We start from the raw sequence: 26,871 nt of genomic DNA, 5'->3' as shown, positions 1-26,871 counted from the left end.
CCCCCCCCGTGCCACCCACCGGCCGCGGTTGCGCCATCTCGCGTGGTGAACGCAGATTCGAATCCGCGCGATCGCGAGAGATAAGGGCGTTCTCATGTGGACGCGGGCAAGGGCCGCCAACCGAGAATTGTTTATTTTTATTACATATGCTCCGGTTCTGCTGTCACCCGCTGGCTCGCCCCTCTCGCTGCGCTTATCACCCGTGGCCCCCCGTGGAACGTCGCAGGGGTCGCAGATCTCTTCGCTAAGATCGGCTAAAATCGCTGAAATGGCGAGATAGTCGCGTTGATTTTATTCAATCCGTAAGTGCATCCTCTTTTCTCGGAACCAGGTGTAGGGAGACCGTGACTCGTTGAACATTCGCCCGCGGACAACGATGCATTCGGTCGGCGCCAGCCTGTCGAGCTCCACGAAAGCCAGCGACGTCTCGACGTTGATTAAGCGTGCTCAGGTTTGCGGTGCGGCAGACGTGGACACCGACGAGCCGTGCGGCGAGACCGAGGGCCTGCGTATCCTCGACGAGTTCCGCAAACTGTACGAGAGCCGCATCGAGAAGATCGATCGGGAATCCGACGATGAGTCCGACCGTGTTTCCGTAAGTAACAGTTTTCTTCAAGTTTATCGTTCCGACGCTGTTCCACTCGAATCTGCTTTTATTGATCGTGATTATTATCGAGAGGTAACTTGCAGATGAAGCTGCAAGTAATGAGCGACTGGATTAAAGATTTAGGGGAACAAAATGCAATGTTGGTGCATACGGTCGAAGATTTGGAGCAAGCCGCGTGTAGTAGAGTTAAGTTATTGGAGGAGAAGCTAAATCAGTCGTCGCAAATGGTCATGGATAATTTAACGAGACCCGATCATTCGGAAAAGGTTCGTTTAATTTTGTCGGAATAATTTCCTTATAAAATCATAATTTGTATTGCAGACCTTAAATACTCTTTCAAATCGCGTCAATCAACTAGAAAAGGATGAGGAATATCTAAAGCAAAAAATAGAGAATCTGCAAAGCGACATTAAGAGCTTGTTGAAAGTGATTAACCGTGCATACAGACAAAAAGTTTGGAGTCTAGAGGGTATTACATTTTTTGAAATTGTACCAGAGGACATCCCAGTTCTAGAGTAAGTGTGATATTCTAAATTAATGCAATAACATATCTTAAATTTTTTTTTTTTTCTGATATTGTTATAAAGAATTTATTAATTAAATTTAATTTATAGTTTCAGCTATATCTGTGATCAGGTAAATATGTGTGCTGCCAAACAGCTCAGATTTGTTCTATATACACAGCATGACTAAATTCAAAGATTTAATTGTATTATATATGAGCCAAAAAATTTTTTTTTCTCCCTACACCTTTATTAAATTGAAAATTATTAGTATTATACATGTTAATGAAGAATAAATTTAAATTTATGCATGAATAGTCCCATTGGATAAAATACAATATTTTCGAGAAATTCTTAGCATTGTCATTATGTATGATAATTTGGTATACAGTAATATATATCTAAATTAGGAGCAGACAGATACTGACCATATAAAATCCTTGAATCTGCAAATAGAACAACTTCAGGAAAACGAGAGAAAAATGTTCAAGTAAGTTATGCCGAAATTTTTATATCGTTACTTTTTTAATATTTATGTGACAATTATTATTTTAATTTTAAATATTCGCGATATTTATGCAAAAAAAAATATAATTTAATTTTTATTTTATTATTTGACACACAAATACATGCACATATGCATAGACTAACATGTTTTCTAGATCTCAATTGGAACTGGAGGGAAAAATCGGAGATCTTACCACAGAATTATCCGTAAGGGATTATACTATTAAAAAATACGTTTCTAGACTTCAGTGCTTTTATGAAAAGCTTAAAGAACATGCTAAGCAAACAAATCAAGTTATCAATCATCCATTGGCATTGACTTCTGATCAAGATTGCAATGTAAGTGCCTTTTTCATAATTATTCCGCAGGTAGAAATTTATTTTAATGAGTTGATTATATCGATTTAATTTGGGTTGATTTATATCGATTTAATTTGGAGGCAATCATGTCATAGTATATATTAAAATTAAAACAAGCAATAGTTCGCTTTTCTTGACATCAGTGATCGAAAGTATCTTTTAAAATTCATGTTACTGTTCAGATTATCTTAACATCTGACATTCTGGAAAGTGTACTAGATGCAAAAGATAGGGAAAACAAAAACTTACAACGACAACTCCAAGAATTAGAATCAAAGCTCATGGTACATACTTACGAAAATAATGCCGGTACAATTAATCTACAATTACAACTGGAAGAAAAATGCAAGAAAGTACAACAGCTAGAGGACAAAGTGGCTCGACTCGAAAAAGTTAGTTTACTATATTAAAAAATTAATTTTAAAAATGTATGCCGTGGTATGCATACGTGTATGCATACGTGCGTGTTATTTTATATTAATATATTTTTCATTTTTAGGAAGCTGCACAAACAAAAGCGACACTGGCTGCGGAGATTGAAACGTTGGAAAAACAAAAGTATCATGCCAACGCCGGCAATCGTTTAAAGGACGACATAATTAAAGAAATGCGCAAAAAACTGAAACAAGTAACTTTAGAGGTATGTACATACATATATCGAGAAAATTTAATAAAACAAATTTATAATTTTTTACATTTTTAGAAATCCCGATCCTCTTCCCATCCTTGCAAGTGTGATATTAAAAACCGTATCATTAAAATGAAACCGTTTTATGGATCTTCTGAGCAAATTTCGATATCGAACCATCTACACATATCCCCAGAACAAAAATTTTTGTATAACGATACTGGAGTTCTCATGATTTATGAAAAACAAAATTCGCCAATGATTAATGCAGAGTTACAAAATAGATTGTCTAATCAACAAAATCGATCTCGTAAATGCGTAAAGAATAGTGATAAAAGAATTTTACACGCTGCTAGAAATTTGTCACCTCCGTGTAAAGACAGTAGTTTACCTATTTACGACCGCTGATCATTTTTAATAAATAAATTTACGCATTTATAATTTTTTACAGTTCTTAATCAGAGATTCGTATATATTATTACTACATTAAAAATATTTTAGTAAATTAGTAATTTACGCGACATTCGTTAAAATGTGTGTGTGTACAACATGATTGCCTCCTTTACAGAATTAACATAAATTTGAATTAATTTTTTATACGTTTATATTAATAATTTATAAGAAATATACATTTAACGACAAAAATTAAGAAATAGATAATAACAAAGTAAATAAAATATCTTTTATTTGCAAATGTGTTATATCAATTTCGTCGGCACATATTAATTTTTTTTATTTGTTTCAGGATGCGTCTTCTCGTAAAGATGTGTGCAACGATACAAATAATTCTCCAGAGGTCAGTTAATTTAAATGTAAATGTATGCATATATTTTAATATTAAGTATGTAACATATTGAAATAACGATATTTTGTTTTTTTTTAGAAATGTTCTAAGTTTTCATTAAGACATAATCCCCATTCTAAAAAGGTTTGTAGGTACATCTGTTTCATTTGTATTATGTGTTATATTATTTATTTAATTGACATTAATTTTTCCAGGGAAATATAAATGATGAATGGCAATTTAAATTAATGGAAGAATTTAGAGTATGTACTGTAGAAGCTCAAGCAGCAACAGAAGACATTCGCGAGGAGATAACCACCGTTATATCGACATTTAGTTTACGACATCAAAATGTATGTCTTGATTATTAAATTGACGCATAAATTCGTAAATTATTCGTAAATTAAAAATTAATATTAATTTATTGCATTTTTAGTATGAAGAATTGAATAAATTGGTCACAAACACACAAAGTTATTTGGCAAGAATGCGAGAAGGATTAATAGAAGCTATTAACAAACTAGAATTACAAGTAATATTTAATTATAATACGCATTTATATATACATATATCTCGTGGTATATCAATATCATTAAAATATTATACACATTTATAATTAATACTTAATATTATCAGGAAGAAGAAAGACTTAGACACAATGAAAGAATCATGAATGGCAAAGTTAAACTAAAAGATATGAAAAATGAAATTAATCATGTTCAATCAGAATTATTTCGTTGCATTAATAATATGCAGGAAAAAATACAGGTTTAAAACATTTATTAAATAATTACCTTAAATTATTTTATCGATTAATTTGTCAAATATTAAATTTAAATTTTAGGGATATAATGAATCTGAACATGTGGGCGCATGCATTAACAATGATTTATTAACTGTGGTAATAGAAGAAGTTGAACAAATATTAATCAATTTGCAATTATTCCAAACTCAGGTTAGTTGAAAAGAAAATAGTTTTTATATAAATTATAAAAAATAAAACGTATGTTATATAAATGTTATCTTTTAGGGAGGTTGCATGACGTCAATACTAAAAGGATTAAGAAGTCAACTATCCACAATAGATAATTCTTTAAAGGAATTACACAGAAAAGCTAGCGAAGTTGTAAGTATTTTTTTTAATTAATGTGTATATATGTATACTTTAAAAATGTTAATCTATTTCCATATTGTTAATTGAACTTTTACAATTATCAGTTGTTAAACAACGAAATAGCAAAAACCACATTTTGTGAAAGGGAAAGCAGATTAGCCAAGTTTGAAAATGAAGTCGATTGCGCACATTCAAAAATGCAAGACGTATTAGAAACATTTCTTTCTGCAAAACAGGATGAAAAGGTTAATTTTAATTTATTTATATTAATTGATTAAATAACTTTAATTCCATTAATGTTTTTTTTTCGTACTATATCATATGTATAAATTATTGAAATGATTTACTCAGATATTATTTTATAGGAACAATTTCCTGACTACACTTATAACAATCAGGTATTAAAATAAGAATAATTGTTACACAAAAATTTTTTCTATATGTTTTATTTTATGGTACACTTATATTTCAACTTACAGGAACTAAATGATGTAATAAAAGCAAAAGAAGATTTACATAAATTAAGAAAGGAATATGATAATTTAAAACTCGACATGATCCAGGTAATCAAATATATAATTATTAGAAATTATTTTTTTTTTAATTAGAAACAAACTTAACAAACAAACTTTGTAGCAAACATGTCAAATAAAATATGACGATAGACTGAATAAGTGGAAATATCGTGTAACTGATTTAGAAGATCAAATCAGAATGTTACAACACGAGGTAATCATTATATTTAATTAAATAGAAAGTTTTAATTTTAATTGTAAGTAATAATGAAATGTATTTTAAAACAGACAAAATGCAAGCAAGAAGCAATTAATTTTTTAAAGAATAATATTCAGTCTATGGAAAAAGAATTAATTACTGCACGTACAAAAACAGAAAATTATAGACAATGTCATAGTAAAGATAGCATGGAATTAAAAAAGAAAATAATAGAACTAGAAAATATCGTAAGTATCAGCTTTATTGGTAATTAAAAATTGTTAGAACTGGTACTATTATAATATCATAATTCTGGGTTTCAGATTAAAACGCAAAAAGAAGTAGAAAATGATCTTAGGAAAAATTTAAATAATGTTACAAATATTAAAAAAACCACAGAACTTGTAAGTAATAACTTTTTAATTATAATTATAACAGGATTTTCTTTTTTTCTTTAATCAAACTTTTTTTATTACGAAGAATACGGAGTACAGCACGGAAGCAGCGCTATTACGTTGCGATTATCCATCTAAACATGAGGCAAGTATTGTAATTAAAATATTACAATTTTTATCATAATAAAACGAGTATTTGTTCGTCGATTATAAAATGTTCATTATATAATTTGTATTTTCGATATTATAGAACTTATCTCACTTATTCAAAGCTGTACAAGATGCTATGCAATCTGCAAAAATAGCGGTTCAAGATTTTGAAAACGAACTTAAAAAATTGGTTTGTATCTATTTATTATTATCATATTATTAATATCGAACTTTGCGGTAGCAAAAGAATTATTTTAAGCGTCTTTACAGATACATGAAGAATCATCTCTCTCTTCTGTCTCAGCAAAATTTGCTGTGACACTGACAGACTCGTCAGGAACATGTAGAGAAAAAATGGATATTTGCTTTCACGAACTGAGGAAACTTAAAAATGCTGTATATTCTAAAGAAAAACTCGTAAGTGAAGTTTATTTATTAATTCAAAAATATATTTGAAAAAACATCACACATAGAAGTATGTAAATTAAATAATTTAATTAATTTTAGTTAGAAAATATGGAGGAAATCGTACGGATACAACGAAGTTCGTTAGCAATCAGTCAAACAGAAATAAAAGATCTGCATCAGAAATTTCAAGAAAAGGTAAGCGATGTTATTTAACTAATATTTTAAATGCTAAGCAGAAAACTTTTGGATCGGTAAAATAATTTTTTGTTGGAAGATTTAAATTATTGTGTGATAATTATTTTTTAATATCTTTCGTGTACTAACGAACGGTGTATTAATTAAATACACATAAATTCTACTTGTCAAGAATTTTTGAGGTACGTATGTGTGTTAAAATATAAAAGAATTTATTTACAGATAGATAAGCAAAGCCTTACTATCACACAATATGAAATGGAGAAGAACGAATTATTAAAACAGGTAAGATTTTTTTTTTCATCATCGTGTACTCACCTATTATCTTAATGATAAGATTTATTTTCTAATCTTGAGTGCATTGCAGAACGAACTTCAAATACAAACTATCGGACACTTACAAAATGCAGTTGTTGAAGCTAAACGAAATTTGGATCAAATGAGTCATAAAGCGATGAATGATGTGAGTGAGCTGAGACCAGCTTTATCGTCTTCCTTTAATCATAGAAATGTGCATGACGTTTAAATATGAATTACAAACAGATTAAATTGCCATATAGTTTTTGCCAATATGTATTTATTACAATTGTAAATATTGTCGATATATATAAGTGCTTATTAAAAATTTGATTCTCGAAGATGTGGAGTATTACATTTCTCTTCGCCTTCAATGTCTTTACATTTACATTGTGTCGTTACAAAATGTGAGAAAGATGAGTGCCATGCATGACGTGTGCGCATTTAACTAAAAACACTGAGTTACAAATTTTTGTGACATACTAGAATATCCCATTTACAAAGTGACAAGGAATTGTAGCATGCATATTAAAGCATAACATGCTGTCTGCATTTTGCAGTTAACAACTTTGCAGTTAACTGCATGATCTACGATCGTGCGTGAGTGTTCTCTGCTTTTAATTTTAAAAGCGGATTGTATCTATACAAATGCATTGTTGTAAGCATCTTTACAGCTTTGTAAGAAGGATAAAATTATACGTCAGCTAACAATGCGCATCGATGAGACGCAGGACCAATATAACGAATGTTTTACACAGGTAATTAAACGTAACAAGAATTCTTACTCGATTAGTTAACTCTTACGTCTCCTTTATAATTTCATTAATTTACATTTTTTTTTTTACGTGAAGGCAACAAATCAAGACATATTGCTGGATACGCAACGAGATGCTATTGAAAGTCTACATAAAAGAATTCGTTGTCTGGAATGCGATAAACATTTTATTACTTCCACATTTCGTGCAAAGTATTACTCAATTTTAAGCAGAATACAGGTATCGTATATAAATTTTTTTTTTTCTTTTTACAGTGTGCTGGATCTTGTAATCAATTTTTATAATCATTGAAATTATGAAAATAATAAGTTATGTATATTCAATAAAGAAATATGCATGTCGAATAGATGTTGTTTTTTAAAATAATTGATACTAAATAATTTAAAAATATATGTTACACGTATTTATGTGCATATGATTGCTATTAATTTGATAATATAATTAAAAAGTTAAAAAAATATTAATTATTTGGTTTACAGGAGCAAGTACGCAATCATGTTATAGGTTTCCAAGAACTAAAGTGGAAGGTATATCACTGAAAATATTAATTTTACATTAGTTTAGTAATAACATTTATGATCGTTATACATTTATTTTTATCTTTTTATAGATGGATCATTTTGTGCAATCGAAGAATTACTCCAAAAGTATAGACATAGGCATAGACGGATCAAGCAAAATTAATTTTGAAGATAAAAGCTGCGACACTCGAGATTTAGAACACTGCACACAGGAACGCGAAGAGACAAAGAACATCGTTCAGAAAGGATTACTTAAGAACGATCAAGAAACGGAGGAAAATTTATCTGAATTAAATATATCAGAACACGAGATGCTGACTGTATTATGTGATCGAGTACATTCATTAAAAGTTCTATTACAAGAAAAATTGGAAAATATGGTTAAATTGCAGGCAGATTACGAATTACTAAAGGTATGAAAATGATTTTATCTCAATATCTAATATATGTATAATAGGATAGAAAATAACTTATATCCAATAAAATATTAATCACATTTGCAGAATGAAAATTCTATATTAAGGAGTCAAAATGACATTATTAAAAATGAAACTAAAAACGATATTTATCAGTTGAAGGAAAAGGTATATTTAAATTATATAAATTATATATATATTTTATTTTTATTAATTTCTTAAATTTATATAGCTCAAAGAGACACGTATAAAATTGCTTCAAACAGAAGATAATTGTCAGCAAATAACAGAAGATTTTAATAACACTCAAAAGCAATTACTATCTGCAAAAGAAAGAGACGTTGATTTACAAGAATCGTTAAAAATTATGGTAATTTATTACGAAATAGATTTTACATTTTATCAAATAAGAAAAATACATGAATCACTTATTAATTATGTGCTTATTTCATTTAGAAAAAAGATTATGATTCCAAGATCATAGAATTAGAATGCGAAACAGTTCGTCTTCATGATTTAATGCATAACTTAACGAAGGAATTGGAAGATGCAAAAAAAACACTCGCATCAAAAAATATCGAACTTTGTCAAATGCAAGATAAATGCAAGAGTTATACCGACCATTTGGATGTTATCCGTCAAGATGTACGTACATACATATTATTTAATAATTTATATTAAAATAAATAAGAAAAATAAATTTTTGTCTTGATACTTTTAGCTAAAAAAAGAGAAAGAAGAATTGACAAAAGTTGAACATTTAAATCGTGATTTAATTCAGCAGTTGCAGGAATACATGAAAAATTCTTTCTACCTTAATCAACAGAAAGTGTCACTCGAACAAAATAATTCTACGTACATAAATGAGGTATAATAACTGCTTCTTATAAAAGATAATATATGTATTACATTTTTTAATTTAAACTGTTATGTTTTCTAGTTACAAAAGATGCGTAAATCTTTGCTCGATCTGGAAAAGGAGTGTTACTTAAAAGATCAATCTCTAACGCATATGTCAGCTGATTTAACCGAGACAGCTATGAGTAGGCTAGAACTCTGCAAAGAATCCCGACATATACTTTCATGTATCCGTGATTGTATGGAAGAACAGAAAAAATACAATAAAGCTTTAACGAAGAATTTAGAAAATAAGCAACAACTTTTAATGCAGCTTATATCCGAAAAAAAGTAAGCATGTGCACTCATACATACTGTATATATACTAAATAATTTAAAATATTTATATTGTTTAAAAATTAAAAATTTAAATAAAATTTATTTTTAGAGCTCTGTTAATTAAAATTAAGAAGATGAAACGAAACAGTTCGTTGGCACAAAAACTGAAAAAAACGCATAAATTAACTGGTAAAAGTCTAAGAAAAACATATATAAATAATTATAGATCATCGTCAATTACAGCACATCGGGCTATGAACATGGATCTAATTTCGCATTTAAGTGAAACAGATTTACACGAAGTCAGTAATTATTAAAAATATAAAATACAATATTTAAGTTAACTTTATTTAATTTTTAATTGATTTACTGTTTTTAGAAATATTTAATGAAACTAGGAAAAAGTGGTCGATGTACTTCATCGTGTGGTAATTCGTGGTGGTTTCCTAAAATGGAACACTTAATAAATGAGGTTCAAGAAAATAATCGGTGGTGGAATAAAAATTCGAAAAATGAAACAGAATCCGATACTTCAATGGAAGAAAGCCGCGATTATGGTTATCAGTCTTCTTCAACAACCAAATAAGAAATAAAGGTGAAGACTAAAAAAATGTTTGATTTTTGAATATAGATTAAAAATTTATATCTCGACTTATATTTAATTAGTGAGTGCTACATTTTCTATTATATAGACGTAATTTTTTACTTATATATATGTCCTTTTTCTAAAATAAATATATATTACATACATAAAGTGTATAAATATACTAGTGTTCATTTAATTAATTTTAAAACAACGAATAAAAAAAACGTTATCAAATTTTCAGTTCGAATAATTAGGTAATGATAAAGAATCGTCATAATATTCACAAGTTTATTCTTTTTTGCCGTGTAATTATTTATAATTCATTATGAGTCAATAAAATTAATATACAATATATTTTAGAGCAAGAAATTGTTATATGTGTTATAAACTAAGAAAGGAAATACATAGTAGTAGCAGCAGGAATAGCCTCTCCTATCTTACAAGATCTCCGCGTGCCAAAAATTCATTAGACGTTGCATATTTTATTTTAAATGTACTGTTACTTTATCATTATTTACGGTAATATTAATATATATATATATATATATATTTTTTTTTATTAATATATATATATATATATTTTTATTATTATTTATTATCATTAGCATTTATATACTTATTACATATATAAATCATATTGACCTATATGATTTATAATATATAATGTGTATTTATATATATTTATATATTTATAACGAACACCGCCCATTACACTACTAGAATTACAAATGGGAGCTTTCTTTAACCACCTCTTAATAGATCTGATACTCAAAATAGATGATATATCGTCGAATACATCGAGACACAAACTCATAGTCAATCACTCAAGCAAATGTTTGCGAATGTCCCACAGTTCACTTCCCACTCAATACTTTTCCTGTTGTGTCTTCTTCTCTAATTCATCGTAGCACACTCATAGTGTACTTATCTTTGTAGATTATAGTACATATCTGCAATCAGAAATAAATAGCGCGTCTACTGCAATATTATTCTAAATGGTATAAACGCAGATTTATAATATAATAAGTAGCAACATCGAGCAATTATTAAATTAAAAAGTTTCATAGGTCGAAAATAATACAAAATTGTGTCCAGAATATTATATTAAAATGTTAATTTTCTCGGATAATTAGCAATTTACTTGCAACTTACCTAATTTAATAAAAAATCTCTGAGAAATAATTTTTTTTCCATAGAAACAAAACGATATATAATAATAAATAATTTTTTAAATAACGTTTATATCGTTATTAATTATTTTAAAGTGAAATGTAAAATATACAGCTTAGAAACGTATATAAAAATGTTTTCTTCCATTACACGTGTGTAAATGATAAAAGGAGAATGAGTCACAAAATACGATTCCATAACGTATTGTATTACAATTGTTGAATATCTACAATGCACAAGACTGTAACTATTGTAAAACATTTTATTTGCCTGGTAAATACTGATAATTTCTGTATACAGAAATAATCAAACCTACCTGTGATTTTGAATAGAAACATTTCTAGATAACCATATCTCATAGCAGAAATAAAAATAAATATCTAATTCGGATACATCACTAGAGATGGAAAAGAAGGATTGCACCCTGAGAATTTTCTTTTCTTTTTTTTTTTCGTAACAATTTTAAACAATTTTACCTATTATTATTATAAAATAATATTTTAGATATACAACTCAATGATACGAATCATTGCACAGAAAATAGGAGCATTATTGTAAATTACAAGAAACATTTATGTGTTTCCACAACAGATATCATGCACATGTATTCTTGTAGCACCTTTATCAGTCAGAAATCAATGTTCTCTGAAGAAAGGAAATCTTTCTAATTTTATATCTATAAACATATAGTGTGTCATGTAAAACACTACAATGTACCTAATACTCATTTTTACAAATAAAAGATTAACTTTAATGTTGAATAAATTAATTCTTTATCTCTTTTTAGCTTTAAAACTTATAAAAGGATAAGTAAATTAAATTGATATTAAAGTTAATCTACATTAATAAAAATGAGCATAAATAAATATCTAATGCCTTATTATTAGCCAACTTTACTTTTTAATTTGGAATATAGTGCACTTAACTTGATTACGAATGAGTATACAATAAAATGAAAAAAATAATAAAAAAGTATTATGCTTTTAAACATTGTATCACATAAATTACAATTTTGATACGCATATAATGCAAACTCTGACTTTAATAAAGCTGTCACAGTAATGTAAATGCTATATTTAAATCTAAGAGAAATACATTGAAAGAATATTGAAGATTTACTAGTAAAAGATCGATTAATAGCGATACTGTATAATATCCTTTAATGCGACAAAATAATAAAAGATTTTTGGTTAGAGAATTATTTTAAGAGTATATAGAACCGTTATTTTAAATGTTAACATTAAAGTTTGTATATATGAATGTACGGTATGAACAAATATATTGCAATAATGCTAAAAATTTTCTGAGAAATAAGTATAGACATATTATTAACATGGAAATCAAAATTTAAAGTCATTTCTTTCATGCACACATATGTGTAGACCTTTTAATTACAAGAAATTGTCAATGGTAGCTAATTATTATACAGCAATATTACAGTTACATTAATATCCTGCATATTACGTATTTAATGGTCATATGAATCTTACTTTAATTCGCATTCTTTATCTTCTTATTTATTTCCAGCTTGCCTTTACTTATCTACTGTTTCAGTAAATATAAAGAAGGCAAAAGTTAAGAGAAGGGAGAGATTTATATGCTATAAAAATATTATAAACATAACAAGAAATATATGCTCTATAAAACTGCATGACTACTGAGATACTCCATATTATGGTACTAATACAAAAATCTGCTAAAAGCATTTTAAAGTGCAAATGTCTACTCTATGCAATATCAAATTGATATATTTCCCGTTTTCCCGTTCTCTCTTTTAGTTTTTTTTTTTTTTCTTTTTGATCGCACTTTTACTTCATTACATATTCTAATATTATAAAAATATGTGAATATGTTGTTACACCGAATGTGTTTGATTCATAACATATTCATTAGGCATATCAAATATTTGCAGGTTTTTTTAATCAGTGGAATAATGTCTCTCATCGATTCAATAAATTTTAAAGATGGTATATATACACACACAGGATGTCTCAGACCAAACCAGTGATAATTTGAGGATAGGTAGGTTTTTTACCTACCTACCTTCAAAATATCATTTGTTTGCTCTGAAACATACTTTGTATATATTCATTCATTCAAATAATGCAAAAATATAGATACGAATATATATTGAGACACATACGGATTTAGATAATCACTTGCAACAATTGCCGGTTGCTGCTTTTTGCCCATCTGACTCGACTAGTCGACGGCCTTGACCACTCGTACTTGCGCTTCCTGATTGTTCGTTTTTAGGAAGCTTTTTAGCTGTAAAAATAAAAATATCTCAATGTAGTTTAACTATATTAAAGAGCGTTAAAATTGTACTCTTTTCAAAAGTAACTTTTTGTTGTTTAACACAATAGCAATTATAAAATTGTAGTTACAAAATATTTTTTAATGTCCAGCATTTAATTTCCAACATTACTTTAATAATATATAATTAAATTGACAAAAATATATATATACTAGAACAAACCATGCGCGCGTTATTTTTCAACATAATTTAATTTTTATTTTCCCAAAAAAAAACCAATCCAAAAGATGTTTTACTAAATTAAAAAAAAAAAAAAAACCTGGTTTGTTCTAGTCTCCTATCTTAAAAAGTTGGTGCGTTACGCATAAATGAACATTTTAATTGTTGCCCAAAGATAGATGAAGTTGTAAAAAAAAAAAAAAAAATAATAATTTAATAAATTAAAAAATATAATATAATTATAAAGGCTGGTCAGCCGAGCGTCTATGATACCCGTCTCGTGTCCGGAGGAGCGTGGGGGTAAACCGGGTTCGAATCCCGACATGATTATTTTATTTAAAAAAAAAAAAAAAATCGCCAACCAGCATTTATAATTATAATTTTATTTTTGGTCTATTTAAAATTAATTTTTTTTTCTTTTTTTTCTTATAACTTTATCTATCTTTGGGCAATAATTAAAATGCTCATTCATGACTAATGCACCAACTTAGTACGATAAAAAAAAAAAAAATAATAAAATAATATACAGCTCACCAATTGCAAGGAATATGTCATTGACATTCATTGCTGTTTTAGCAGATGTTTCCATGAAAAGAAGGCCATTTTCATCCGCATACGTTTGAGCCTCATCATATTCGACGACTCTTTTATTTGCCAAATCTGCCTTATTTCCAGCTAAAGCTATTACTATACTCGGACTGGCTTGACGCTGCAATTCCTTCACCCATGTTTGGGCACGTGAGAATGTATCCTAAAAAAATTTATATATCAATTAGTTAATCTACATTAGACATTAATTTAATCCTTATTAGAAATAATAATTTCTTTTAAACATTTGCATAAATTACTGAATTAAATACCTGGTTTGTTATGTCGTACACGACAATGGCTGCTTGTGCACCACGATAATACATCGGTGCAAGACTATGATAACGTTCTTGCCCCGCAGTGTCCCAAATTTCAAATTTTACAGTTGTGTCATCCAGACACACGGTTTGTGTTAGAAATGCAGCTGAAAAAAAAAGCCGACGTTTGTGATATTATAACACAAGCGTGATACCAAGTAATAATTTCATAAAAATGTGCTTACCACCAATTGTACTCTCCTGATATTCGTGGAATTGTCCTTTGACAAACCTTAAAACGAGACTCGATTTTCCGACCGCCGATTCACCGAGTAAAACTAATTTAAACTGACAAATTTTTCCTTGAGTCGAACCATTCGGCCTCTGGGCCGTACCCCGATTCGCCATGATCACCTGGAAACAAAATTAATTTTTCAATTTCAATTAATCTTACAATTTTACTAACACTAATAGCAAACAATATTGCTAGCTGTCGTGTTGACTGTAAAATATACTTATAGCATTAAACTTTTCGCCTATAAAAAAAATTAAATGTAGACGGCAACAATACTAAATGCGTACGACAAAATAATATTATTATATTTTGCAGGTTTCAGCTGCTGCATGTTAAAAAGCCGAACTCGACAGATAAATGTCTATTTATACTGGAACTTTATACCTGACAGATAAGATCTCGCTTCGAGCGTATAGGAATTAATTACAATATTTTAAAATTGCCCGTTGAGTTTACATACCTAACAAACTCGACAACAAAAAAAAAAAAAAAAAAAAAAAAGAACAAGTACAAGAGAGACGACGGAAAAAACGCACAGCCGAAAGTGACTAATCAATGAAGAATGATCTCAAGAAAAGCGTGCAAGAGGCAGAGGATCATTTTGAGGACAGATACTCTCGCGAAATACGAATGCACCAGCGATAAGATAAGGATATCCAGAAAAACAGAGATTGCGGGGTGAAAACGAGCGACGGAGTGAAAAGAGAGTCGTCCAAGACTGCGGGCGGACACGGGTGCCGGCATGTAAGATCTCGCGCGACGGAGGGTCGAGTGAATCACTGGCGTCCACCTACTGGGGCCAGTAAAACGAAGCCCCGCGGCTGCAGAATCGGACGGGGACCCGTGCCGTCGCACCGTGATAAAAAGTCAAAGGTAGCCCCCGGTTTATCTGGAGGAGGTAACGGCGATAAAGGGGAACAGCTCGCGGAGCGGAATCTCTTTCTCCCCGCCGTACCCCGTCGAGCCCATTAGAATCCGGTATTGTTAATTATATTATCCAATTAGCCTCGGCATTATACACGTCATCGAGCACGTCCTCCGGCGTTTGTTATTCTTCTTCCTCTCCTGTTTTCCTCCGCGGCGACGGCCGGCGATCCCGTGCGAGAGGCCGGATAACGTTGGGGCGGAGGGGAAGGCGCCGTAGGGGCGGGAGCGATGCACCCAGACTCCAATTTCTTCTCGGCGCGATCACGAGATCCGAGTGCGTGCGACGCTCGTGGAAAGGGCCGCCGACGAGGAGCACCACTCGCGCGCTCTATGCCCCATGCACCGTCGTCTTGCGAGCCCGCCTGTCTCCCTCGGCGCGACGGCGTTCGTCATCGAAAGGAAAACTCGCCGGAATGCGATCGCCTACGTCACCGGGTACCTTGGCAGCCTTGGGCGGTCGGGGTGTTATCAAAAAATTATGAGAAACCGTTAAAACGATACATCGACGTAGCATGGAGGAGTAAAAAGAGAGATAGATAGAGAGAGAAAGAGAGAACGTATAGTTTGTGTGCGCGCAAGCGCCGCAGGCGTATGTGTGCAAATAAGAGCGAGATAGACGAAGACGGATGATGCGAGATAGCGTAAAAAAAAGAAAAAAAAAAGAAAAAAAAAAGAGAGACGAAAAAGAGAAGAGCGAGCAAGCGAAGAGAGAACGAAGCGCGCCCGCGGGAGCGAGAGAGAGAGAAAGAGAGGCGAATAAAGGGAATGAATGCGCCACGATTGTCACTATCCTGAGGTAACTTGTCACCGCCCGAAACGTCAGCAGCATCCAAACATTCAAAGCGTGCTGGTCCCGGGCGCGGGGGGGACGACCCGATTGGATGACAGGGCAACACGCGCGCTTCTCCGTCCTCTCGCCACCCCTCGTCGGGACGTATGTGCCAGCGTGCATCCTCCGACACAAATATCCTCCTTCCACTTCCTGTCTGCATAGTGTTCTGTTTCTTCCACCGTGAGGGAGGGAGAGGGGTGGGGGGGGGGTGTAACTTCACTTCCTTATCTCGCTCGCTCGCTCTCCGGTGCGCGCGATATCGCGCCCCGTTCCCGGATACCTGGCAAGATTGGAAATAACGTGTGTCGAGGAGGATTTATAATGCTTAACCTGTTTTGCACTGTCGAGGGGCACGCCGTTAAATAGGTACCGCTGCGCTGGCTTAGCTGCTGCTTCTCAGGACGGGCGACGACGACGATGTCGTCGGCGGCGGCCAGGCGCAACGCCGCGCGGCCGATGATAGCTCCGAGGTCGACCTCGCTGTGTCCGGGAGCCCGTCAGGCTCGATCAGCGCTTGCCACCGATAGAGCGGCCCGTTGACCGTGCATAGATCGTCGCGCAATCTACGCAGAGCTTGCTGCACATTTATGATCGTCGGGCAGCAGGCAAGGGCTCTCTCCGAGTCACCGACTCACCGCCACCGTGTCGTCTTCGCGTACCGCGATCCCTCTTGCTCTTCCCCGCTTTTTTTACGCACGCACGTCTACCAGCTAGTCTCACTCGACGCCGCCGTGTACCGACGTTGCCCCCGTGTTCCTTCCGCCGCGGTAGGTGCGCGTCGCCGCCCGGCCGCGTCACACTTGCACAATACTCGCACCTCGGGACCCGTTCGCCTCTCCTCCTCGTAACCTACATCGGCGGGCACCGACGGCGGATACGTCGACGAGAGTAGTCTCGGAACTTTGACACTCCGTTGGAAGAGAAAGAGACAAAAGAAAGAGCGAATGAGTGAGCGAGTAAGGGCGTGAGTGAGAGAGAAACAGAGGCAAAGAACGAGAGCGGAGAGAGAGAGAGAGAGAGAGAGAGAGAGAGAGAGAGAGAGAAAGAAAAGGAGATTACCGACACGCGCGATGCATACGGTGCTGCGTCACTTTTCGCCGTTCGTTCCGCTTCGGATTTTCCGAGGGTTGCACAAGACGCAAGCGATTCACGTCGCTGACCAGTCTCGCCGGGGCTCGCGCTGAACGAAACGCGAAATCTCTGCGGATACGCCTCTCGTGCGGCACCCACCCGACTCTCGGTTTTCTCTCTCCGACAATTCCACCGAGAACGTATACGTACCGACCGCTTACGGACAAGTAGGAAGCAGTGTGAATGAGTGCGAACAATGACGGCACATCGCGCCAGGATTTCCACGTGCCGCTAACGCAACGACATCTGATGCCGCGACTCTCCACTCAACCTCACCGTTGTAAACGCAGATTATCGCACGCCCTGTATCGCGCGACGAGCTTCAGCGTGAACCTGGCCTTTACAACAGCGAAAAGCACGATTGGCCAATTAAGTTGCAGTCAGTTTTTAAAAATGGACGCCGCGTTTAAAATTCTTCCACGCATCACGCACTGTCTTTTGTTTAAGTCGAGAAACGCACACGCCGCTAACGAAGCGTTATATCTCGCCGAGCCATGATTCCCGATGCTCTTCGCATAATTCCCGTGGAATTCTGACGCCAAGTGACTTAGATTTAATAAATTGTCGAAGGGAGACAATCAGATCGCACGTGACTCGCTGGCGTCTCCTACTTTGAACTGTCAAAACTTAGGTATTTTTGTTAAATATTTCTTACTATTTTTGCGCGGCGATGGAGAAGTATCAGCACATGAAGGCGTTTATATCGGCGGCGTCGAACTACACCCGGCATCCCAATGAAAGCGTAATCTCAGTCATACAAAGGAGTCTTGGAGTAAGTATACATTTGATACATTTATGCCATATTTATATTTTAATAAGTGCTTTTGCTTACATTGTAATCATATTTGTGTTTTTAAGATGATAAGTACCTCGCTGGATCTCAGCATATTTAATCCAGGCACCAACATAGCTGCAGAATTCTATGTGTGCCTATATGAGCTCATGAACTGCTTGGGATCAATGTCAACTTTGACCTGGAGCACTGTGGATGTTTTGCAAAATGTTTGCCGAAATGTATCTGCTAGACAATCACTTATCCATACTTATAAGTTTGCACCATTAGTAGCACGGTTATTAGAGGTATTAAATTTAATATTATTAAAAATATTATGGTTGTGATATTCACTGCCAGTATCCAACATTAATTAACATGACATAGAAAAGAAATTTTAGTAAATTATTGGATGCAATTATTACATGATAATATTAATGTAATTTTTTTTTTTTTTTTTTTTTTTTTTGCATAGGCAAATCTGACAACTGAAAAAAAAATACGAGTACTAAAACTACTTCAAGAATTAACATATGGAATTAAAATATCATGGCAAGAGGCCCATCTCCCTTGTTTAATTTCTACATTAACTAACTGGGTAGTACAATCAAAGGAAGAAGAGATTATTGCACTTTCTTTAGGTGTACTAGTAAATTTGTGCTATAAAAATCTTCCGGTGGTGTACACATTTATGCGGACCGTTAATACTAAAGTATTTGTCAGAACGTTACTGAAACTCCAAGAGCATGTTAATACCAGTGTACAATGTTGCAAATTATTGATTATATTGGAGCCTTCAAACACAAATATATCTGAGAAATATATTGCAGACTTCGCATCGTTAACATTTATTAATCTCAGGACAGCAATGAAGCAAAAGGACGTTTTATTAATGAAACATATTATTGACTTTTTTAACGATATCGGACAAAACGAACATTCGCGAAATATACTGCTCACGTATCCAAAGTAAGTAAATTAAATCAAGTTTCGATAATTATAAATTATAATAATAAAATATTTTAAAGTTGATGCATATTATGTTTTCCGGTACTAAGTTATGGCAAAGATATTGAAAATTTATTGACCGCCCTGGAAGAGAGCACAGATCCGGAATGCATCGAACTAATAATGGAGTTTTTATTATCTTTAGTGAAATTAAAATTAATAGCCTTAGTGCCGTTTTATCCCATGTGTGTAAAATCAGCGATGACGTGGGTGCCTGTAGAACAAGTACGTAATCTTCATTATTTATAAATATTATAACATATAAATTCGTAATATAGCGCGACAAATTAATCGCGAACAATCAGAAATATATTTAAAATTTCTTTTAAAAATGTAGGTATGCTCGAAAGCTGTAGCGCTCATACGAAATATAATAATCGATTCTCGGCGCACCAGAACTTCTACTGATGTTCTATCGGAACTCGATCTGTCTGTTCTTATGCTTATAACAAACCCAAACGATATTAATGGAGATCAAAATGCAGAAAATGAAATAAAGCAGGCTGAATTTATACAGCTGCTTCAAGAAATGATTAAAACTCCTTCGATAAAAAAGCAAATCATGCAATCTTTTAGCGAACATACAATACGCAAACTATTTAATCCCGTACTGGATAATAATTTTTCTGCCGCTGGGGATTGGACAGGAAATTTTATCCAAGTTAATATAGAATTTTATACAGAATATATATTAAATAAAAATGTTACAAGTATAATAAATTAATTTTTCTCAATTTTGCAGAATTGTTCTACGAATCTCTACGTTCATGCCTTAGCTTTAACAGCGGACTTGGCAGCAAATCATTCTAACTGGTTAACATTATATTCCGAATTGCTCAGTAGAAAACAGGTGCAAATGATAATAGCGTTAGCATTATTCACTGGTGACGGAGAAGTTAAACAGAAAGTCTTGCAGTTAACATCATCGATTGGATTTCCACAAGAATGGTAAGTATTTTACATGCGATAAAATGTCGATCTCAATTTCATGATAATTGCATATATAAAATTTTTGTTTGACAAGTGTTTCTGCAGTGGCACTTTGTATGAAAGAATTAGAACCTTTAATATTAGTTCAGAGTACGAACATCAATATACAGGAAGTCTCAAATAAAACATCCTTGAATTATGCCGTCAACGAACTAGTACCATTATTTCCTATTGCTCAAGAAGAACGCCTCGATCAATTCTTAACTAAATTTAAATCGGTCGTCGAATCGAATCAGATTACCGATTTTCCAACGTCCGCAATAATGGAATTATATGAATATAAGGTAAAATTTATTATATACATATGTACATATATTTTTTAACATTTATAATTCAGTTTAATATATTTGTCATGTTGTAATTTATAGTTAGCAGCAATGCGACATTCTGAAAGGGCAATGCAATCGAGTTTAGAAGCAGCGAATAATCATTCAACTAATCTTCAACATAGATTAGCGCAAGTAGTAGCCGAATGTAGTAAATTACATCAATTATTATTTGATACTCAACAATGTTTGGAAGGGATAAATGCTGAAAAGGTTGCATTAACGGGAAAACTTAGCGAGATGGAAGATCAATCTAAAAAAAGCCTTTCTATGAAAAAACAAGTTAGTATTTATTACGAATGTATAAAATATGTAATTTTAACAAATACTTTTATAATTACATCTTTTGCTTACGTTTTTCTAGGAGATTGAATCATTGAAAAAAATTGTAATGGAGAAGTCGGAAAATTCGGAAAGAATAAATGAAAAACTAATGCAGTGTACACAAGACTTAGAAGTTAAAAATAATAAAATCGAAGTATTAACTAAAGTAGTGAAGGACTTAGAGAATGAACGTTTAACTACTGAAGCAAAGGCTACGGCAATGAGCAGTAAAAATCACGAATTAAGTAAACACTTACAAAAAATGAAAGACTCTCTTTTGAAAAAAGAACAGGTACAGTACAATTCTTTATATTATATATATGTGACAAAAGCATTTGCCACATGCTTTAAATAAATATTATATTTTATATGCTACAGGCTTTAGAGGAAAAAAGTGCGGAAATAGAAACAAATCAAAACGATATATCTGCACTTAAACAAGAAATTCAACAAATGACACATATGCTACAAACATATGAGCAAAAAGTGTCGGAAAAAGATCAAAATATTAAAAGAATGAAAACAGAATTGAAAGAGCTGAGTCGCATGCGAGATATGATATTTGAGCTTACTGCTAAAAACAAAGACGATATAAGTTCAGGTTAGTAATTTTTTCATTTTAGAACTGTTATAATAAATATGAGAAACGTACACATAAATCGATATAATTTTTATCTTTATCAAATATTTTTGTTCGAATATACATCTAACAATTTTATATTTTAATCTCTAACGCTGTATAAGATAACAACAAATTGATATTTTATAGTATTTTTTTTGAGGAAAATTTTAACTATATAAATAAAATAAACAATATAAAAAAATTTATTGAAAAAATATAGAAATATGATTTAAAAGTTATATACAAATAATCAATTACAATTTTAATTATTGTGTTCATTACTTATTCAACATGATCGTTACATTTCGAGATACTTTATATAATTTGTGTGCACATAAGACAAAATAATGTATAGATCTTTTATTTTTATTGTCAATTAAAACGCGAAAATATAATTTTACATACGCAAATTGTACCGTAAAATATATCGTAAAATATCATTAAATAGATTTAAAATATATAATATATGTATGCAATATTTTTAGTTTAATTTGTCATGCTAGATATAATCATTAGCGATTTCTACTTATTTCGTATCGTAGTACTTAAAACAAAATTTCTATGAGTAATTATATATGTATCCTGCTGTTTCGAATGATAAAATCATTTTTTTTACCTTCTTATATTATTTTTCATATTTTACTATTAGAAATGTACATACATCAATGATGTAATAATACTGTTATAATTTCTCTTATACCATACAAAAAGCAATTAGTTAATTTATCTTACTGTCCCCTTTGGTATTTTTAATAAATAAATAATACTTTAATTTTTAAAGCCATAAACTAATATTAAAATACTCAAAAATAATAACAAATATCTTTAAATTATCCATAAAAAATATTTATGTAAAAATGTATTATTTTTATTTTAATAATTTAATTATATTTTTCTAATTAATTATCCGTATATACGATTCTTATAAAATGTCAAGTATATTAATAAAAAGAGGTATATATGTATATATTAATTCATATTCATATATACATATTTTTAACGTCAAATTTTTTTTCTACTATATATACTGTTACATTATTGTATATGTATATATGTCTGTAAAATTAAATGCAATTTTAAAAACAGGGTGTCTATAATTGGTACAAAAAGAGATTCTATATATCTATATGTCAAAGTAACTCTAAGTAGGATTTATATATTTTTTTTATATATATAATTATCTTTTCTATTTGTACCACTGAGCACCCTGCACTTCACGTCAGTATAACAAGTTTATTTAATTTATTTTGTCATGGAATTGCAACCTTTTTATGTATCCAGATAAGATATAGCTGGATCGATAAAACGGTAAAGCAAAATAGGGACGTGAAAAATATGTTAATCAATTCCAATTATCTGACGCAAAAGCCAGTCGGCGACAACTATCTCCTTTGTATATTATGCCAGCAACGAAGTTGATAATACTGTAATTTGATTCATTTGTCATTGCATATATCGCTCAACGATAAATACAATTAAAACTTTAGAAAAATTGTAAAAATTTTCTAAAATAATAATTAACGATAAATATATATCAAATTATGTAAACTGGCCAGCCAAATCAAAATGTACTATGTGCAACACGATTAAAAAGTATATTATTTTCCACATTTAATATCGCATTTCTAATGCGATATTGTCATCAACTACCGCCTTTGCTCCACGGTTGCTCAGTAGCAGACGCGAACATCAAGTAGAAGCAATTTGTAGCCATATTTATTCCTGCTGCCATCCAAAAAACTATATGCCAGCGCGCGAGAGTTTCCTATAATGTAAGAAAAAAAAAAATGTATATACTTATTATCTACGAATTCTAATGTATGTTTGAAACGAGAAACGCGACAAATATACTAACGTGTCCCTCTACTATACTGCCGATAACATATGGTGCCAGAAAACCACATGCGTTTGATGCGGCGTTTGTTAATCCATATAGAGTACCCGCATAACGTGGTGCCAATGCGATATGATTCATCTGATTTCCGGCATATACTGCGCCTTGGAGAGAGCCCAGTCCGGCAAGCATTAACATCACCGTCATACGATCACACCCGGCCCAGATAGCACCCACGAAACTGAGACTAGGCCCCAACGAAGCCACCGTATTCCACAATTTAAACGAGGCCAAAGGCGTGATCAAACGACGAGCGAGGAGAGCATCTGCAAAGCTAGAGATACCAAGGCCCACTAGCCAAGCGCTTAAATAAGGTAGCGCCGAGAGATATGCGTCTTGCTGTACATTAAAATGTAAAATTTTGTCCATGTACGTCGGCAACTCCGTTAAAAGAGTGTAAAAAGCCCAAGATTGACCACACTGCGTAACAATAATCGCCCATATGGGTAAAGAAGTGAAAACAGACAACCAAGGTACTCCTGGATCTTCGCCCTGTTAAATTATAATCTCATTAAATACGTGTATGTGTTAAACATGATTATAACTTTGCAGAAATATTTGAATTAAATATAATAATGACCTGGCTTTTTTTTTCGACACTAGCTTCGATATATGCTTTTTCGGAAGGATCAATTTTCGCGTGCTGCGAAGGAGTATCGTAGATAAATATCAACCAGAATGCATACCACACAAGACCGAGACCTCCAAACAAATAGAATGCAAGGGGCCAGCCACCTAAAAATTCTAAGGAACACAGCCAGCCGCTTACTGGTAACGAGACAACACTTCCGAAATTTGCACCTGAGGAAAATATTCTTCGGTATTTTTCAAATCTATTACAAGGTAAGTTTTAAATCTATTACCTGCGTATACTATAGCAGCAAATCTACTTCTTTCTAACGGAGGCACCCAATGTGCCAGCATACTGTGCATTGCAGGAAACGTTACCCCCTGTGTATATTAAAATAAAATATTAAGGAACCTTTACGCATTTATATCTAACAGTATGACGATTACCTCAGTAAAGCCTTCCGCAACTCGTACAACTAGAAACGGTACCAGTCCCCAGTATGCGGCAAAAGGGCTTAGTACGGTTAATACTGCAGTTAAAAATACTCCTAGACCATAAATTAATTTACCGCCCATTTTCTCAGCCATTCTACCACCTGGGACATTTGTAGTTACGTAGCCCAGAAAGAACGCGCCTAATATAATACCTTGAGTTTTTTCACTCCAAACAAATTCTCCTTCGCTCTGAAATAATGTTAAAATTTATTTTAAACCGTAACGTAATAAAAATATTACATATATATTTATTTTTAGCAAAAGTTTGACTAAAATTATGTGCCATAATTTAATAGTATTACAAATTTTTTTTATGGACCATATAATTATTTAATTAGTATATTATCTCGAACCTTGAACGTTTGGTGTATTTTTTATGTACGAGTGAATAGTATTAACGCAACGAACGGACTCTTATCATGTACTAACACAAAAAAGAAATAGTATAGTGTGTCTTATATTCATGTAGTGTAACATGATAAGCTCGAGTGATAAATGTTAAATGGTAATTGTATCATCTAAATAAGTAGTAAGAAAAATCGACTTAAGTAGCGTAATACATTGAATGTTATATTTAATAGACATTAAAAAATTGACTTGAAAGAAAGACTGGATTTACCGGTACAAAAGTCCCGTTTGTTGGATTATGCATCTTAGGACAAACGTCGCTGGTATCATTCTCTTCCGTATGCGGTATCGCAGTCTGATTAACCATGGAGACAATGGCTATAGATAAATTGACTCTCATAGCATACACAAGAGCAAAACCCAGAAAGCCTAAAAATCCGAGAGTGTGACGTGCTTTTACGCATGACTTAGTGTCTTCTGGAATCTGCGTTATGTTAACTGGAAAAAAAAATATATATATTACAGTTTAATTATAAATTGCCGATAAAAAAAATTAAAATATTATTTTAATGAATTACATTATTAAATAAGACAGGGTGTCCGAAATAAAATGTTAAAAATTATCGAGCAAAAATTAAAATAAAATAAAATAAAATAATATAAAATAAAATAATGTAAAATAAAATAAAATAATATAAAATAATATAAAATAAAATAAAATGTTGACACGTAAAAGGGACAAAGAAGCTGCGAATGAATAATCACGACGGGCGAGTATCGCTATCTTTACACAATGCATTGTATAATACGCTATTACCAACGATCTTAATAATTATTCCCGAAATATTAATTTAACATTTACATAAGCCAACAATCAATCATTTGTTTCCCTTCAAAAAAAAAAATAGCAAAGTAAGCACGCACAACTCAGCTGGTATAAAATAAATTGACTGTATTACATTGGAGTTTCTCGCACGGACGAAACGCGAGCGTGGACAAAGGAAGCCGCGTCATCCTCGACTATCTCGACATTCCCGAACATTTGCTTCACTTACTGGCTTAGTGCCGTTTAATTCTCGATAATGCGACGCGCGGTTGCGCCACGAAGATAACTATTGTACAATACATAGTGCACGTAATCGCGCGTAAAAACAACGCGGTTGATTAACAGAGCTAATTACCGCGTTCCAGCGAGTCGTTGACGCACAGTGGCTGATCGTCCCTGGAGACGCTCGGATCCAGGACTTCCATCACGATCTGCCGCGGGTTATCTCTTTCTCTGACGTGCCACACTTTCACGATGATTCACCGCGGGACATGAAAGAAATTGCACTTTCCTCGGCTCCCGCAGTCTGGCCGCGCAAGTTTCTACGGTGCCCCGTGGTGCTCTATGGTGCCCTACGGTGCCCTACGATGCCCTACGACGTTCTGCGGCCACAGCTGTCACCGTTGCCTGCTGTTGTCAGTGCCACTACTGTGTCTACTGTCACTTTTGTCACTCGTCGTGTGTAAGACGCGGATATATTACTACAGTGTAGTACGCGCTATACTACGAGATTGATTCGCGGGCGGCGAGCGTGGCGACACCTGCGGATTTTCATCGAAACCGTTTGAGTCCCAACCGGAAGTCAAAACAAGTTTTTCTATTTCGTTCCGAAAAAATCTGCTACGAGCCGCCACCTACATATCTGAGTGACGATGGTAAGTCA

The 26,871-nt window shown here is 32.8% G+C and overlaps 4 protein-coding genes across 6 annotated transcripts; 2 read left to right on the top strand and 2 right to left on the bottom strand.

The window, feature by feature from the left end:
* Window positions 1–158: 158 nt before the first annotated feature.
* LOC139104473 (putative leucine-rich repeat-containing protein DDB_G0290503) lies at window positions 159–10,660 on the top strand. The gene is made up of 38 exons (XM_070660004.1): window positions 159–595; window positions 691–873; window positions 929–1,122; window positions 1,222–1,243; window positions 1,521–1,600; window positions 1,773–1,956; window positions 2,160–2,369; window positions 2,477–2,617; window positions 3,351–3,401; window positions 3,489–3,533; window positions 3,605–3,742; window positions 3,826–3,921; window positions 4,026–4,157; window positions 4,234–4,344; window positions 4,420–4,515; window positions 4,608–4,748; window positions 4,869–4,901; window positions 4,983–5,066; window positions 5,140–5,232; window positions 5,307–5,465; window positions 5,541–5,621; window positions 5,698–5,757; window positions 5,863–5,952; window positions 6,033–6,179; window positions 6,270–6,365; window positions 6,588–6,650; window positions 6,733–6,828; window positions 7,337–7,420; window positions 7,514–7,657; window positions 7,918–7,965; window positions 8,049–8,372; window positions 8,463–8,543; window positions 8,608–8,745; window positions 8,832–9,020; window positions 9,097–9,243; window positions 9,316–9,563; window positions 9,661–9,853; window positions 9,931–10,660. Exons 1-38 carry the CDS (start codon window positions 377–379, stop codon window positions 10,135–10,137), a joined length of 4,848 nt encoding a protein of 1,615 aa, XP_070516105.1. The 5' UTR covers window positions 159–376; the 3' UTR covers window positions 10,138–10,660.
* Rab5 (RAS oncogene family member Rab5) lies at window positions 10,412–17,876 on the bottom strand. 3 transcript variants are annotated; one of them, XM_070660008.1, is made up of 6 exons: window positions 17,013–17,685; window positions 14,874–15,042; window positions 14,644–14,795; window positions 14,318–14,534; window positions 13,451–13,575; window positions 10,412–11,087 (listed from the first exon to the last, which is right to left on the bottom strand). In XM_070660008.1, exons 2-5 carry the CDS (start codon window positions 15,034–15,036, stop codon window positions 13,463–13,465), a joined length of 645 nt encoding a protein of 214 aa, XP_070516109.1. In that variant the 5' UTR covers window positions 15,037–15,042; window positions 17,013–17,685; the 3' UTR covers window positions 10,412–11,087; window positions 13,451–13,462. The 3 variants fall into 3 exon arrangements, with proteins under 3 accessions (XP_070516109.1, XP_070516110.1, XP_070516108.1); XM_070660009.1 differs by lacking the exons at window positions 10,412–11,087; window positions 17,013–17,685 and adding an exon at window positions 17,742–17,876 and having other exon boundaries at window positions 11,495–13,575; XM_070660007.1 differs by lacking the exon at window positions 10,412–11,087 and having other exon boundaries at window positions 11,495–13,575; window positions 17,013–17,684.
* On the top strand, window positions 17,869–22,140 carry LOC139104474 (protein CIP2A homolog). Its single transcript, XM_070660005.1, has 10 exons — window positions 17,869–18,585; window positions 18,672–18,893; window positions 19,061–19,554; window positions 19,644–19,818; window positions 19,931–20,254; window positions 20,336–20,541; window positions 20,618–20,867; window positions 20,952–21,191; window positions 21,274–21,525; window positions 21,612–22,140. The coding sequence occupies exons 1-10, from the start codon at window positions 18,484–18,486 to the stop codon at window positions 21,837–21,839; spliced, it is 2,493 nt and encodes an 830-aa protein (XP_070516106.1). The 5' UTR covers window positions 17,869–18,483; the 3' UTR covers window positions 21,840–22,140.
* Window positions 21,893–26,727, bottom strand: Mfs10 (major facilitator superfamily transporter 10). Its single transcript, XM_070660006.1, has 7 exons — window positions 26,344–26,727; window positions 25,434–25,660; window positions 24,767–25,003; window positions 24,613–24,700; window positions 24,330–24,550; window positions 23,711–24,241; window positions 21,893–23,620 (listed from the first exon to the last, which is right to left on the bottom strand). The coding sequence occupies exons 1-7, from the start codon at window positions 26,411–26,413 to the stop codon at window positions 23,498–23,500; spliced, it is 1,497 nt and encodes a 498-aa protein (XP_070516107.1). The 5' UTR covers window positions 26,414–26,727; the 3' UTR covers window positions 21,893–23,497.
* Between the last annotated feature and the right edge of the window lie 144 nt (window positions 26,728–26,871).

The sequence above is a fragment of the Cardiocondyla obscurior genome, linkage group LG07 (assembly GCF_019399895.1).
Source record: "Cardiocondyla obscurior isolate alpha-2009 linkage group LG07, Cobs3.1, whole genome shotgun sequence".
In the NCBI taxonomy this organism is placed as follows: domain Eukaryota; kingdom Metazoa; phylum Arthropoda; class Insecta; order Hymenoptera; family Formicidae; genus Cardiocondyla; species Cardiocondyla obscurior.
Note: the sequence above shows the minus strand (reverse complement) of the source record. Positions and strands in the feature narration are given on the sequence as shown.